This window comes from Cetorhinus maximus, chromosome 20 (assembly GCF_964194155.1).
Source record: "Cetorhinus maximus chromosome 20, sCetMax3.hap1.1, whole genome shotgun sequence".
NCBI lineage: Eukaryota > Metazoa > Chordata > Chondrichthyes > Lamniformes > Cetorhinidae > Cetorhinus > Cetorhinus maximus.
The window spans coordinates 21831455-21846503 of NC_135898.1; the positions used below are offsets into that span (position 1 = coordinate 21831455).

The window sequence follows — 15049 nt, forward strand, 5'->3', positions numbered from 1 at the left end:
GGTATTTCTGTTTCTGTTTTTGTTGTGTAGCCAATGTCTCTCCCTCTGACTTTCAAGGGCTATTTCATCTCTTTGTTTCTGCAGGAGTCTGAAACGAGCTGGCTTCTCATTTTCTCACCTCATCCAAATAAAGGCAAAGGGAAGAGAGAGAGAGAGAGAGAGAGAGAGAGAGGAAGAGAGGGAGAGCGAGCAAAGGAAGAAATCCATCCGTACAGGGAAGGAGAGAAACAGCCAGAGGATTATTTTCAAAGAGCATCAACAAAGTTTGTAAAAGTGCCTGATTCATACAGGCACGATTTGACGGCGTTCAGTGTTCTACTGAAATTCCCAAACCTTGGGGAAACTGCAAAGAAGGACAGCTCTAAGTTCCACAAGTCAAGAGAGAAAAAGAGAAACCAAAATATTAACACTAATCAGTCTTAAATATTCAAAAGCCCATTCATCTGCGTCAACTTACCACAAGAAAAAGCAAGTAAATAGAAAGGCAGGTTCTCTTGAAGAGTCTGAAAGGGGGCTAAATTGGATAAGGTGGAGAATGTTATCCATATCGACAGAGAGTTGGAGCTTGTATCCAGCCAACACCACCACCTATCAGCTTGCGCTCATGGACAACGCCAACAGCTCCTCACAGTTCACTGGCGTCACACTGATTCAGTCATTCAAGCCCCTCATAATCCCCTGCTATGTGCTGCTGGTCTTTGTGGGCATTGTCGGCAACTACCTGCTCCTCTACGTCATCTGCAAGACCAAGAAGATGCATAACGTCACCAACTTCTTCATCGGTAACCTGGCCTTCTCCGACATGCTGATGTGCGCCACCTGCGTGCCCTTCACGCTGGCCTACGCCTTCCACCCGCGTGGCTGGGTCTTCGGCACCTTCATGTGTTACTTTGTATTCCTGATGCAGCCAGTGACGGTTTACGTGTCCGTCTTCACCCTGACTGCAATCGCCGTCGACAGGTAATTGACAGAGAATGACCCGCAATGTTTAGGAATGCCTTCAGTTGTTTTCTTCCCCTGTGTTTCAATGACGAGGGAGGCAAGGGGATAATATCAGTGGGCTCCCATTATTTATGTCACTGTTTGGCTCTGTTTGGCTCTGCCAGGCTCTATTGGCCCTGTTTGGCTCTGCCAGGCTCTGTTTGGCTCTGTTTGGCTCTGCCAGGCTCTGTTTGGCTCTGCCAGGCTCTGTTTGGCCCTGTTTGGCTCTGCCAGGCTCTGTTTGGCTCTTCCAGACTCTGTTTGGCCCTGTTTGGCTCTGCCAGGCTCTGTTTGGCTCTTCCAGACTCTGTTTGGCCCTGTTTGGCTCTGCCAGGCTCTGTTTGGCTCTGCCAGGCTCTGTTTGGCTCTGCCAGGCTCTGTTTGGCTCTGTTTGGCTCTGCCAGGCTCTGTTTGACTCTGTTTGGCTCTGCCAGACTCTGTTTGGCTCTTCCAGGCCCTGTTTGGCTCTGTTTGGCTCTGCCAGGCTCTGTTTGGCTCTGCTAGACTCTGTTTGGCTCTGCCAGGCTCTGTTTGGCTCTGCCAGGCTCTGTTTGGCTCTTCCAGGCTCTGTTTGGCTCTGCTAGACTCCGTTTGGCTCTGCAATCTCTGATAAATCCTGAGCGGTCATTGCTAAATTCCCTGAAATAGTTTGTTGCCTGCCTGGTAATCCCGTCCTGCTATACGGTGCAGTTCCAGTGCATAGCAACAGTGGCTAATTGTCATGTGCAATATTAAGTCTTATCAGTCTGTGCAACTATGACCAGAAAGAAATAACTTGAATTTTTAGTAAAACATAGGAACAGGAGAAGGCCTTTCAGCCCCTTGAGCCTGTTCTGCCATTCCATGAGATCATGGATAATGTGCAGCCTAACTCCATACACTCGAGATATATGGCCATATCCCTTAATACCTCTGGTTAACAAAAACCTATCAACTTCAGGTTTAAAATGAACAATTGGCCAGTTCCTGTTTGCTGAAGAGAGTTCCAAACTTCTACCACCCTTTGTGTGTCGAAGTGTTTCCTAATTTCACTCCTGAAAGACTGGCTCTAATTTGTAGACTGTGCCCCTTAGTCCCAAACAGGAAATAGTTTCTCTCTATCAACCTTATCCGTCCCCATATCTTGAAAACTTCAAATAAATCACCCCATAACCTTCTAAATTCTAGGGAATGCAATCCGAATTTGGGTAACCTCTCCTCATAATTTAACCTTTGGAATCCAGGTATCGTTCTGGTAAATCTACACTGCAGTCCCTCCAATACCCATATATCCTTCCTTAAGGTGTGGTGCCCGAACTGCTCGCAGTAACTCCAGCTGTAGTCTAACCAAGGCTTTGTATAGCTGAAGTATGACTCAACCCCTTTGTATTCTAATCCTCTAAATATAAAGGCCAGCAATTCATTAGCCTTAATGATTGTTTTCTGTACCTGCTTGTGACATTTTAACGATCCACGTTGCTGAATCTCCAAGTCTCTTTGGGCTTCCACGATTCCTGGTTTTTCAACATTTAGAAAGAAACCTTTTCTACCCTTTTTAAGGGCCCAAGTGGATAATCTGCAACCTCATGGCCCAGCATATCTCTCACTCTACAATTGCTATCAAACCAGGGAACTAACCCTGGTTTCAATGAGGGAAGGAGAAGAGCTTGCCAGGAGCAGCACCAGGCATACCTTAAAATAAGGTGCCAGCATGGTGAAGCTACAACATAGAATTGCATGCGTGTGCCAAGCAGCAGGAGCACCAGACAGGGCTATGCGATCCCTCAACCAACGGGTCAAATCTAAACTCTGCAGTCCTGCCACATCCAGCCCTGAATGGCAGTGGATAATTAAACAGGAGGAGGAGGCTGAACAAATACCCCCACCCTCAATGATAGTGGAGCCCAGCACATCAGTGCAGAAGCATTTGCAAACATCTACAGCCTTAAGGCTGGATAATCCATCTCAGCCTCCTCCTGAGGTCCCCAATATCACAGATTGCACAATGTTCAGTACCATTTCTAACTCCTCAAACACTGAAGCAGTCTGCGCTCACCTTTAGGGAGACCTAGACATTGGACTGATAAGTGGCAAGTCACATTAGTGTCACTCAAGTGCCAAGCAATGGCCATGTTGAGCAAGAGAGAATCTAACCATCTCCCCTTGACATTCAATGGTATTACCTTTGCTGAATCCCTCTGCATCAAGATCCTCCACCACCGACGCACAGTAACAGCAGTGTCTACCATCTACAAGATGCACTGCGTAAACTCGCCGAGCCTCCTTCAACAGCACCTTCCAAACCCATGACCTCTACCACCAAGAAGGACAAGGGCAGCAGATGCATGGGAACACCCACCACCTACAAGTTCCCCTCCAAGCCACTCACCATCCCAGCTTGGATATATATCGCCGTTCCTTCACTATCGCTGGGTCAAAATCTTGGAACTCCCTCCCTAATAGCACTGTGGGTGTAACTACACCACACAGACTGCAGTGGTTCAAGAAGGCAGCTCACCACCACCTTCTCAAGGGCAATTAGGGATGGGCATTGAACGCTGGCCTTGTTAGTGATGCCTACACCTCAGAACCAAATTTTAAAAAAGCCGTTTTGAATTTCTTCCACTCAAACATTATTTTGAAATCAAACATATTATGATAGCTATTAGATAAATGTTCACGCACCTTTAGGCTGCTAAATAAATCTGGCTCATTATTAAATTGAATATGGCAAGGCCACCCCTATTAGTTCCAGGACATATTGTTGAAGAAAACTATCCCAGGCATATTCAAGAAATTCCCTACCTTTCTGATATGAGCCCATGTACTTATCCCAGTCTATGTGAAAGTTCAAACCTCCCATTAAAATCACTCTGCCTTTGCTACATGCTTTTATAACCTCTGCATTTATACAATCTACCACTTCCCAGCTCTCTACAGCTACCGCTCCCTCTAGAGGCTGAAATTTTACACCGTCCCAGGTTCAGGCTGGCAGATGGGGCTGGAGGCTTGAAAATCGGATGGCACGACGGGAGTCAGGGTTGGAGGGTGGTGGGGGTGCATTGTGCCTGTTGCCTACCCACCTCCGCTGGAATTTGATCTGCAATAGAGTATACGTTGGGAGGGACTCTTAATCCAGTTGAGTCCCTCTCAAAGAGTTTAAGGGCCTTTTCCTGCTGCTGCTGGTATTTTACCAGCAGCGGGTTTGTCCCAGGCGTCCCAATCGTGGTCCCACCCCTCGCTGGCCCCGGTGAGGCCACCCTGCTTACCTTGCAGTCCAGACTCCATGTTGCTCCAGTGGAGGGGGTGGGGGAAGAGTTGCGGTGGGGAGGTGGGGGGTGGGTGGGGGTTGGGGTTAACTGCTGCAGTCCCAGCAGTGGCCACCACTCTGGATGGCGCTGCTGGGCCAGGAGAGGTGCTGACAGTTTGATTGGCTGGCAGCTCTCAGAGGCGGGTCATTCTCCCACATGGGGCTGGAAGCCATGAGCTCAGCTACTGCACAGCCTGATGGCCGTTAAATCAAATTGTGGCTTTGAGGCCTTTGAAGGTGAGCTCAGCCCTGGCCTTCAGCCAGTGGGAAGGGGTGGGGTTGGTTATTGCCCCGGCGGAGTCTTAAGTCCTTTCTATTTCTTAATCCTTCCTATAAAATCTCCAATTGTCTGTCTACCTCTCATTAGTGATGGATTTATGGGAGCAATTCAAGACCTAATTGAATGGCAGAACAGGTTGGAGGGGCCGAATGGCTTCCTCCTGTTCCAAAGTCCCCTCCTATGGTCCTATAATATCTGGGTCAAAGTAACACAGGTCGGATATCAAGGGGAGTTCAGCACATGGAGAGGGTTAATCCCAGAAGCACAATGAACACAGGCAGTGCATTTGACAGCTTGTCAGTTGTCTGTACTCAAACACTCAAGATCTCCCCTTGCTTGATGACTCAAACTGCACCATCTATTGGATAGATTCTGCCTTGCCCTTCACACAGCTGTCAGTGTTTCTTATGTGCCCATTGTGAAGTTGGTGGTGAGCCACCTTCTTGGACTGCTACAGTCTACATGGTGTCGTTCCAGGCATTTAAGAATCAATTGCTGTGGGTTTGGAGTCACATTTAAGGACCAGAAGTGAACCAGATGGATTTCTAACAACAGAATTGTTTCATGGTCATTCATTAGACTTTTAAGTTCCTGATTTTTTTAAATTGAATTCAAATTCCACCATCTGTCATGGTGGGATTTGAACCAGGATCCTTCAGATTATTATGCTGGCTCTCATGGATTACTAGTCCAGCCCAGTACACCACCACCTCCCAGTAACCTGTTACAGCGTTTGACTGAGAAAGTGTTCCCATTATGATGATTAAATCGAGGGCACAACACTGAGCTTTGAGTGGAATTTATGCTGAAAATTCTGCAGTGCTTTATAGAATGGTGTGATCTACCCTGCTCCAGTATTTTTTTACAAACTCCCCAGACATAGCTGTGACGAACAGCCTGCCTCTCAACTTCATGTCAAAACCCTTTGTGTGATGGTTTTGTTTTTATTTGCGAGGCTGCCAAAAGCTGGCGTCTGAAAGATAGTGGGTGTCCTGTGAGAGCTACAATAGCTGAGGAAGAAAGAGAGTCTCCCTCAGATTAGAAGAGAGGGAGATGCAATTTGGGGTATGTCCAAGCAATGAGTGGCTGACCCCCAAATACCCTTAACTGAAACGTTAGCTAATCTTACTGTCCCCACACCGAATCATAGACTGCTACAGCACAGAAGGAGGCCATTCAGCCCATTGTGTCCATGCTGGCTCTCTGTAAGAGCAACTCACCTAGTCCCACTCCCCACCTTTTACCCGTACTCCAATTTTCTTTTGAAAGCCACGATTGAATCTGCCTCCACCACACTCTCAGACAATGCATTCCAGATCCTAACCACTCGCTGTGCAAATAAGTTTCTCCTCATGTCGCCAATGCTTTTTTTGCCAATTAGCTTAAACCTGTCCTCTCTGGTTCTCGATCCTTCTGTCAACGGGAACAGTCCCCCCCCTATCTGTTTTGTCCAGACCCCTCATGATTTTGAAGACCACTATCAAATCTCCTCTCAACCTTCTCTTCTATAAGGAGAACAACCCTAGCTTCTCCAATCTACCCAAGTAACTGAAGTCCCTTACTTTTCTACATCCTCTCTCATGCCTTCACATCCTTCCTAAAGTGTGGTACCCACAATTCTCCAGTTGGGTCCAAATCAGTGTCTTATAAAGGGTTATCATAAGCTGTTTTGCAGGACAACTGAGGAAGGCCATTAAATGCCAATGTTGTACACCTCCCCCACTGGATCCTTTTCTTGCTCTGTAAGCCCTACATTCAAAATGTAGATTGATAGCTGGATTTTCAACATTTATTTTGACTGAATTATGGAATCGTCTGTCAAGTACATCTAAATTGGAGCAAATTTCACCTTTACACAGATGCAGATACAGATTAATGGCTGAAAATGAAAATCACAGTGCACATTATTTTTTATGTAACTAATGACTCTTATACCTTCTCTGTGCACTGATGATTGTTGGATGGATAATTATGTTTCCAGCGAATAAGTAATTTTTTCCTGCCTGCTTTGACAACATGATACCCAATTATAATGAGGTAATTGTAGGTCTGCCAATCTGCCATTCATTAAATCAGAATTAAAAACTTCCCCCATTAACTGAAAACGTACCCACTACTTTTCAAATCCTGAATTCATAGGAATGCAGGAGTGTAGCAGTTAGTTTACTGGACGAGTCCAGAGACCTGAACGAGTAACCCAGAAAACAGGAGTTCAAATCCTTCCATGGAATTTATGTTGAATCTTTATGAGGCACTGGTTTAAGCTCACTATCAACATCCTAGGGGTTATCATTGATCAGAAACTGAACTGGACCAGCCATATAAATACTGTGGCTACAAGAGCAGGTCAGAGGCTGGGAATCCTGCGACGAGTAACTCACCTCCTGACTCCCCAAAGCCTGTCCACCATCTACAAGGCACAAGTCAGGAGTGTGATGGAATATTCTCCACTTGCCTGGATGAGTGCAGCTTCCATAACACTCAAGAAGCTCAACACCATCCTAATGCGGTCTCCTCTACATTGGAGAGACCAAACGCAAACTGGGCGACCGCTTTGCAGAACACCTGCGGTCTGTTCGCAAGAAAGACCCAAACCTCCCTGTCGCTTGCCATTTTAACACTCCACCCTGCTCTCTTGCCCACATGTCTGTCCTTGGCTTGCTGCATTGTTCCAGTGAAGCTCAACGCAAACTGGAGGAACAGCACCTCATCTTCCGACTAGGCACTTTACAGCCTTCCGGGCTGAATATTGAATTCAACAACTCTAGATCTTAAACTCCCCCCCCTCCCCCCATCCCCAACCCGTTTCTTCCCCCTCCCTTTTGTTTTTTTCAATAATTTATATAGATTTTTCTTTTCCCACCTATTTCCATTATTTTTAAATCTACAACTAATACCTTGTCAATCTTTCCACCCCACCCCCACTAGAGCTGTACCTTGGGTGTCCTGCCATCCATTCTTAATTAGCACTTTTCTTAGATAATATCACCACATTCAACACCTCTTTGATCCTTTTGTCTGTGACATCTTTTGATTATCTGCTCCTATCACTGCTTGCTTGTCCCTACAACCACCCCACCCTCAACTTCTCTCCCCCCGCCCCCCACCTTAAACCAGCTTATATTTCACCCCTCTCCTAACTATACTTCAGTTCTGTTGAAGGGTCGTGTATACCCGAAACGTCGACTCTTTTCTTCTCCACCGATGCTGCCAGACCTGCTGAGTTTTCCAGGTAATTCTGTTTTTATCCAGGACAAAGCAGCCAAAGCAGCCCACTTGATTGACACCACATCCACTAACAGTCACTTCCTCCACCACTGACGCACAGTGGCAGCAGTGTGTACCACCTACAAGATGCACTGTAGCAACTCACTGGGGCTTTTTTGACAGCATCTTCCTTACCCACGACCACGACCATCTAGAAGGACAAGGGCAACAGATACATGGGAACATCATCACCTGCAAGTTCCCCTCCAAGTCGCCCACCATCCTGACTTGGAAATATATCGCCGTTCCTTCACTGTCGCTGAGTCAAAATCCTGGAACTCCCTCCCTCATAGCACTGTGGGTGTTACTACACCAAAAGAAGGCAGCACACCATCACCTTCTCAAGGGCAGTTAGGGATGGGCAATAAATGCTGGGCTAGCCAGCGACGCCCACATCCCGTGAAAAAATAAATTAAAAAAAAACTGGAGCATTGTGTCCAATTCTGGGCATCCCACTTTAGGGAGGATGTGAAGGTGCTGGGGTGGTTGAGACAAATATACATGAATGGTTCCAGGAATGAGAGATTTCAGTTACGTGAATAGATTGGGAATGTTAATTCATATTTCAAAATTGAGGAATAGAAATTTGGGTCAGTGAGAGTGACCGTGAAACAACCAGACTGTCACAAAATCCCAACTAGTTCACAAATGCCCTTTAAGGAAAGGAACAGATTGCCCTTATATCCCTTCTGGCCTCATATAAATGACTGCAGCCCCACACCAATGTGATTGACTCTGACATTCTTGAAATAATTATAGATTAGTTACAGCACAGAGGGAGGCCATTCGGCCTGTCATGTTTGTGATGCCTCTTCTGTAAGGGCGACTAACCTAATCCCACCACCTCTCCCCTCCACCGTTTCCCTGTAGTCCAGCACATTCTTTCTCCTCAGGTAATGATCCCATTCCCTTTTGAATTCCTCGATTGAATCTGCCTCCACCTCCCTCTCAGGCAGAGCCTTCCAGACCCTACTCAATCGCTGTGTAAAAAAGGTTTTTCCTCATGGTTTCCATGGCTTCTCCAACCCATCACCTTAAATCAGTGTCCCCTAGCTCTCTGCCCTTCCGCCATTTCTCTGTCCTTCTTCAATTGCCCTGCATGATGCTTCATTCCCCAGCCTAGGACAGGGGAAGTGCAGCTGCCGATGTGCTCTGTCCAGGCCATTAGGAGGTGGAGGGTTGAATGTTTCCCTGTGCTAAAGTGTAAAATCTTCGCCCAGTGGCCCCTCGGTTTTCTTTCCCCGCTTTATTCTTTCATGAGTGACCCTACAACCAGCTCCGCACAGACCAAGGCTGGCAGCTGGGAGATTCCTGATGCATTTTGTTCAAGGCCAGCATTTGTTGCCCATCCCTAATTGCCCTTGAACTGAGGGGCTTGCTCAGCCATTTCTGAGGGCAGCTAAGAGGCAACCACATTGCTGTGGGTCTGGAGTCGCTAGTAGGCCAGGCCAGGTGGGGGTGGCAGATTCCATTCATTCGTGAACCAGATTGGGTCCTTCCAACAATTGATGATTCTATTATGGGGCAGAATTTTGCCCTTTGGCGGGGGTGCTCGGCGGGAGTGGGCGGGGCTGGTCAAGAAGCCGACTGCTGCCCACGATCGGCACTGCACCTCGATTTCACGCGGGCGGGCCCGCCGGTCCGATCCACAGGTTTTTGAGGTTTCCTAAAAAGTGCAAAGGCCGCTTGGCTTTTTCACCTGCCCACAGGCAGCGTAAATTTGAATTTAGTTAACTTTTTAATGGCCTTTTGATCGTCAGTGGGCATGTACCGGAACTAAGCATCTCGCGAAGTGAAGGGACCTGCAGCCAATCCTGGGGAGCTTTACTTTTCGTCTCACGGGATGTGGGCGTCCCTGGCTCGGCCAGGCATTTATTGCCCATCCCTAATTGCCCAGTCGGGGTCCACAAGCTTTGGTTTGCGAAATAATCGAACCCCTCTCCCCAAGCAAGCGGCAGCGCTCAAAGCTGCCTGTGTGGGCGGGGGGGGAAGAGGGCGAGCGGGCCTAGCGTGAACTTTGCGCATGCGTGCGGAAGAGCTCTTCAATCTCGCTGAGGCACGGAGATGCCTCAGGGAGGTGAAGCGCTGTTTAAAAAAAAACTAATGAAGAAAAGGAAAATGTCATAAAACATGTCCCCTCATGTGACTCTGTCACATGAGCAGGGACATGTTTTTAATTCAAATGTAAAATTTTTATTTTATTTTTGTTTGCTTTTCCGCAGGGGGGATGAGGTTTCCTAAAAAGTGCAAAGGCCGCTTGGCTTTTTCACCTGCCCACAGGCAGCGTAAATTTGAATTTAATTACCTTATAATTCTCAGTGGGCATGTACCAGAAATATCACAGGACTACATGATGACATCAGGGTACTCACCCAATGTCATCACACTGTTTTACACTCAGCCAGGTCAGGCACATGCCCACCAAGCTCAATATTCTGCCCATGGTTACCATTATTGAGATTAGCTTAATATCCCAGATTTTATTAACTGAAGTTAAAGTCCACCAGCTACTAGAGTGAGATTTGAACCCATGCCCCCAGAGCATTAGCCTGGGCATGGGGCCTACAAGTCCAGTGACATGGCCACTACACCACTGAAACCTGGCTGCCCATAGCCAACTATAACTAAGCATCTAGCGAAGTGAAGGGACCTGCAGCCAATCCTGGGGAGCTTTACTTTTCTTCTCACGGGATATGGGCGTCGCTGGCTCGGCCAGGCATTTATTGTCCATCCCTAATTGCCCAGTCTGTCCAAAAGCTTTGGTTTGCTAAATAATCGAACCCCTCTCCCCTCTACCCATGGGTAGGGGCTTTCCCTACTGTTCCTCAACCAAGTTCTCCTGTGCCAGGTAGCCAGGGATTCTCAGCTGGGACAGTCAGGTAGATGAAGACAACACGGTAAGGCTAATTGTCTCACTGGCCAGCGTGATTGAATATCTGTCTTGGAATGAGAAGATTTAATTTAGATTCTGATCTTCCTTTCCTGTGGCATTGACTCCGATTATATAGCAGCCTTGCCACCAGCTCTGCACAGGCCATGGTTGGCAGCTGGGAGCTTTCTGATGCGTTTTGCTCAGGGACACACTAAGCAGAGGTATGAGGGAAACGGCACTATCCTTCTTCATGTGGATTAGAGACGGGCAGTTTGACTGAAGTTTGGTTAAGAGCATAAGGAGTAGGAGTAGGCCATTCGGCCCCTCAAGTCTGCCGCGCCATTTGATAAGATCACGGCTGTGGCCTCAATGCCACTTTCCTGTCTGCCCCCCCGCTATAGGCCTTGACCCCCTAAATTATGGATCAAAAATCTGTCTAACTCAGCCTTGAATAGCAGCCCCCAATGCTCTCCGGGCAAGAGAATCCCAAAGATTAACACCCCTCTGAGGGAAGAAATTTCTCCTCACCTCCACCTTAGTGGGAGACCCCTTATTTTGAAACGATGCCCGCTAGCTCTAAATTCCCCCATGAGGGGAAAAGACCCCTCAGCATCTACCCTCTCAGAATCTTAACTGTTACAATAAGATCACCTCTCATTCTTCTAAACTCCAATGAGCATAGGCCCATTCTGTTCAACCTTTCCACATAAAACAAACCCCTCATTCCAGGAATCAGCCGAGTGAATCTTCTCTGAACTGCCTCCAATGCGAGTATACCCCTCCTTAAATAAGGAGACTAAAAATGTATGCAATCCTCTAGGTGCGGTCTTACTAATGCCCTACAGAGTTGAAGCAAGACTACCCTACTTTTATGCCCCATTCCCCCTTCCAGCTAAGGCAAAGGGACGTGACGGAGAAGTGTTGGTGTGATTAATAAATGTTGCCTCTCCCTTGTCCTGACAGATATTATGCCACAGTGCACCCACTGAAGAAACGCATCTCCATTGGGACCTGCATGTTCATCTTGGCCGGGGTCTGGCTCGTGTCTTGTGGTGTGGCTGCCCCGGCGCTCGCTCACACCTACCATGTCGAGTTCCAGGACCAGGGCCAGATCATCTGTGAGGAATTCTGGATAGAGAAAGCGAAGGAGCACTTGGCCTACGCCTACACCACCCTCATCGTGACCTACATCCTGCCGCTGTCGGCCGTCTCTTTGTCCTACCTCCGCATCACCCTCAAGCTGAAGAACCGGGTGGTCCCGGGCAACGCCACCCATAGCCAGGAGCGATGGGAGAAGGTGAAGCGCAAGAAGATATTCAGGCTGCTGGTGCTGGTGGTGGCCGCATTTGGGGCATGTTGGCTCCCGCTGCACGTCTTCAACATCATCCGGGACATCGACATCAACCTGATCAACAAGGACTACTTCAACCTCATCCAGCTGCTGTGCCACTTTTGCGCCATGACCTCGGCCTGCTGCAACCCGTTCCTCTACGCCTGGCTGCACGACCGCTTCAGGGCGGAGCTGAAGAAGATGTTCGCCTGCAAGAAGAAAATAGTCCCCAGCAACAACTGCATCGCTGTGAGCGTGGTGCTGTAGTTCAGCAGGCCGAACCCTGGCTTGCTTGCCCAGCGGCCAATTATCAGGCAGATTGTTGGCGCAAAGGACAATCCCATTGAAGCTGAGGTGGGCGGGGGAGGGGCGGTGGGGGGTGGTTGGGGGTTGGGCAGGGGAGGGGTTGTGGTGGCTGGGAAAAATTCCAAAACCGTTCCGGATTTATTGTCCCGCCAGCCCAGCTGGATCTCCTCAACAGCTGGACTAATATAATCTTTGCCTGTGTTGGGAGCACCAAAGGAGTTCCTTTTCAAATTTTGGGGGGGGTGTTCGAGAGCTGATGTGGCACTCGGGGGTGGTTGGGGTGGGGGTGGGGGGAATGCCGAGGCCCACCACGCTCTTGAAGTCGTGAAATATTTGTGTTACCAATGCCTTAACCCTTTGTGTGCCGTGTCACATGTTGTCCTTATCCAGGGGGCTTGAGGGGGGAAGCGACACAGGGAACTACAAGGAGGTCTCAGCCCGCTGGAGATCATGTCACTTTGCTCGTTGGACATGAAAGGGAAGCTGGATAAATGCATGAGAGGGAAAAAGAGGGAAGGCTTCGCTGATGGGGTTAGATGAAGTGGGGCGGGAGGACTATAAAGATGGCTGGCCGGATGCCTGTTTCTGCCCTCTAAACCCTACAAAGGTCGGTGAATTGGGTAGCATTTTAAGCAGGATGATCACAATTGGCAGCTTTGCTATCAAGCCAACAACTTACTGGGCCGAACGAAAACGCAGTTCGATCCGGTTTTTGTTTTGAGGGTCATGGTGCTTTGCAGGTAGAGGCTGCAAGTCGCGAACACACGGGCTGTGTCAGTCTTTAGCTGTTGACGGTGACTCACTGAATTGGCAGCAATTTTGTGCAATTGTTCCCCCTGCTTCATGTATGAAGGGTCAATGTCGTGTCACGTTCACAGTGGCAGCTGCAGGCCCTGGATGAACTGAACGAAAACGAACATGCCGTCTCCTCCCTGCACATCACACGGTGACAAATTATTTCAGAAATCACATGATTCCAAGAGCCATTTCAAACCCGCACTTTTGCTGGGCGCAGATGAGGCTCTGCACTGAACAGTTGCGGAAATCACCCGGGACCTGGTTCAGGTTATCGATAGTGTTCCAGGGCCCGAACGTTGCCCCTTCTTCCATCCAGGGTCAAGTCCTTACTCCTAGGCCTTGGCAAGAGAACGAAGCAACGAATGGGGATAAGAAACTAAGACGGAGTGCGCGAGGCCTCAGAGAAGGAAGGAGGGCAGGGGGTTGGGATCAAGGAATAGATGGCAACAGCATTAACACAGCATGGATTTATGCCACACCTTTAATGGTACAAAACTTGCCAAGCGCTTCACAGGAGCACCATCAAACTAAATTTGACACTGAGCCGTGTAAGGAGATATCAGGTCAGGTGACCGAAAGCTTGGTCAAAGAGGGAGGTTTTAAGTAGGTTTTAAGGAATTAGAGGAGCGCAGTGGGAAGTGTAGCACGTGTAAAAGGCACAAATAGACCATGAGTACACAATGCAAAGAGACCTGGGTGTCCCCGTACACCAGTCACTGAAGATAAGCATGCAGGTGCAGCAGGCGGTAAAGAATGCAACATGGTATGTTTGAGTACAGGAGCAGGGATGTCTTGCTGCAATTGTACAGGGCCTTGGTGAAGCCACACCTGGAATATTGTGTACAGCTTTGGTCTCCTTATCTTGCTATAGAGGGAGTGCAGCGAAGGTTTACCAGACTGATTCCTGGGATGGCGAGACTGACATATGAGGAGAGATTGAGTCGGTGAGGATTATATTCGCTGGAGTTCAGAAGAATGAGGGGGAACTCATAGAAACCTATAAAATTCTAACAGGACTAGACAGGGTAGATGCAGGAAGGATGTTCCCGATGGTGGGGGAGACCAGAACCAGGGGTCACAGTCTGAGGATATGGGGTACACCATTTAGGACTGAGATGAGGAGAAATTTCTTCACCCAGAGAGTGGTGAGCCTGTGGAATATGTTACCACAGAAAGTAGTTGAGGCCAAAACATTGTCTATTTTCAAGGAGGAGTTAGATATAGCTCTTGGGGCGAAAGGGATCAAAGGGTATGGGGAGAAAGTGGGAGCAGGCTATTGAGTTGGGTGATCAGTCATGATCATAATGAATGGTGGAGCAGGCTCGAAGGGCTGAATGGCCTACTGTTCCTAGTTTCTATGTAAAAGGAGGAGATAGAGAGGGCAGAGAGAGGTGTAGGGAGGGAATTGCAGAGATTGGTGCCCGGGCAGCTGAAGGCACAGCCAGCAGTGGTGGAGCGATTAAAGTCGGGGATGCTGAAGAGGCCGGAATTAGAGGAGCGCAGTGGGAAGTATAGCTTATGTAAAAGGTACAAATAGACCATGAGTACACAATGCTCTCTAATGACAGCCACTTCACCATTCATTCAGAATCTCCACACGCAGCGAGCACTTATGTTGTACACCACTTACAGTGAGAGTGTGGAGTGAGCCTTAATCTGGGGTTAATCTCCTTTAAAACAAATGGCTTTGCTTTAGGGAAGAACTCAAATCAAAATGGTTTGCTTCTCAGCCATGACACCATGGCAACACAAACTAACATGAGACACATAGAATGATTTTTCGATACTGCTCTATGAATGGTTTTGATCAAAAAACTGGGAGCTTCAACTCAGTGAGCATCAACGGGCTAATGGCTCGGCTAAGATGGTGGAGAGGAGTAAAACATGTCCCGGCTCGATGGGCTGAGTGGCCCACTGTGCTGTGTC

At 48.2% G+C, this 15049-nt stretch overlaps 1 protein-coding gene across 1 annotated transcript; it reads left to right on the forward strand.

The window, feature by feature from the left end:
- Positions 1 to 535: 535 nt before the first annotated feature.
- Positions 536 to 12286, forward strand: LOC144694756 (prolactin-releasing peptide receptor-like). Its single transcript, XM_078565329.1, has 2 exons — positions 536 to 960; positions 11653 to 12286. The coding sequence occupies exons 1-2, from the start codon at positions 536 to 538 to the stop codon at positions 12284 to 12286; spliced, it is 1059 nt and encodes a 352-aa protein (XP_078421455.1).
- The last annotated feature ends 2763 nt before the right edge of the window (positions 12287 to 15049 follow it).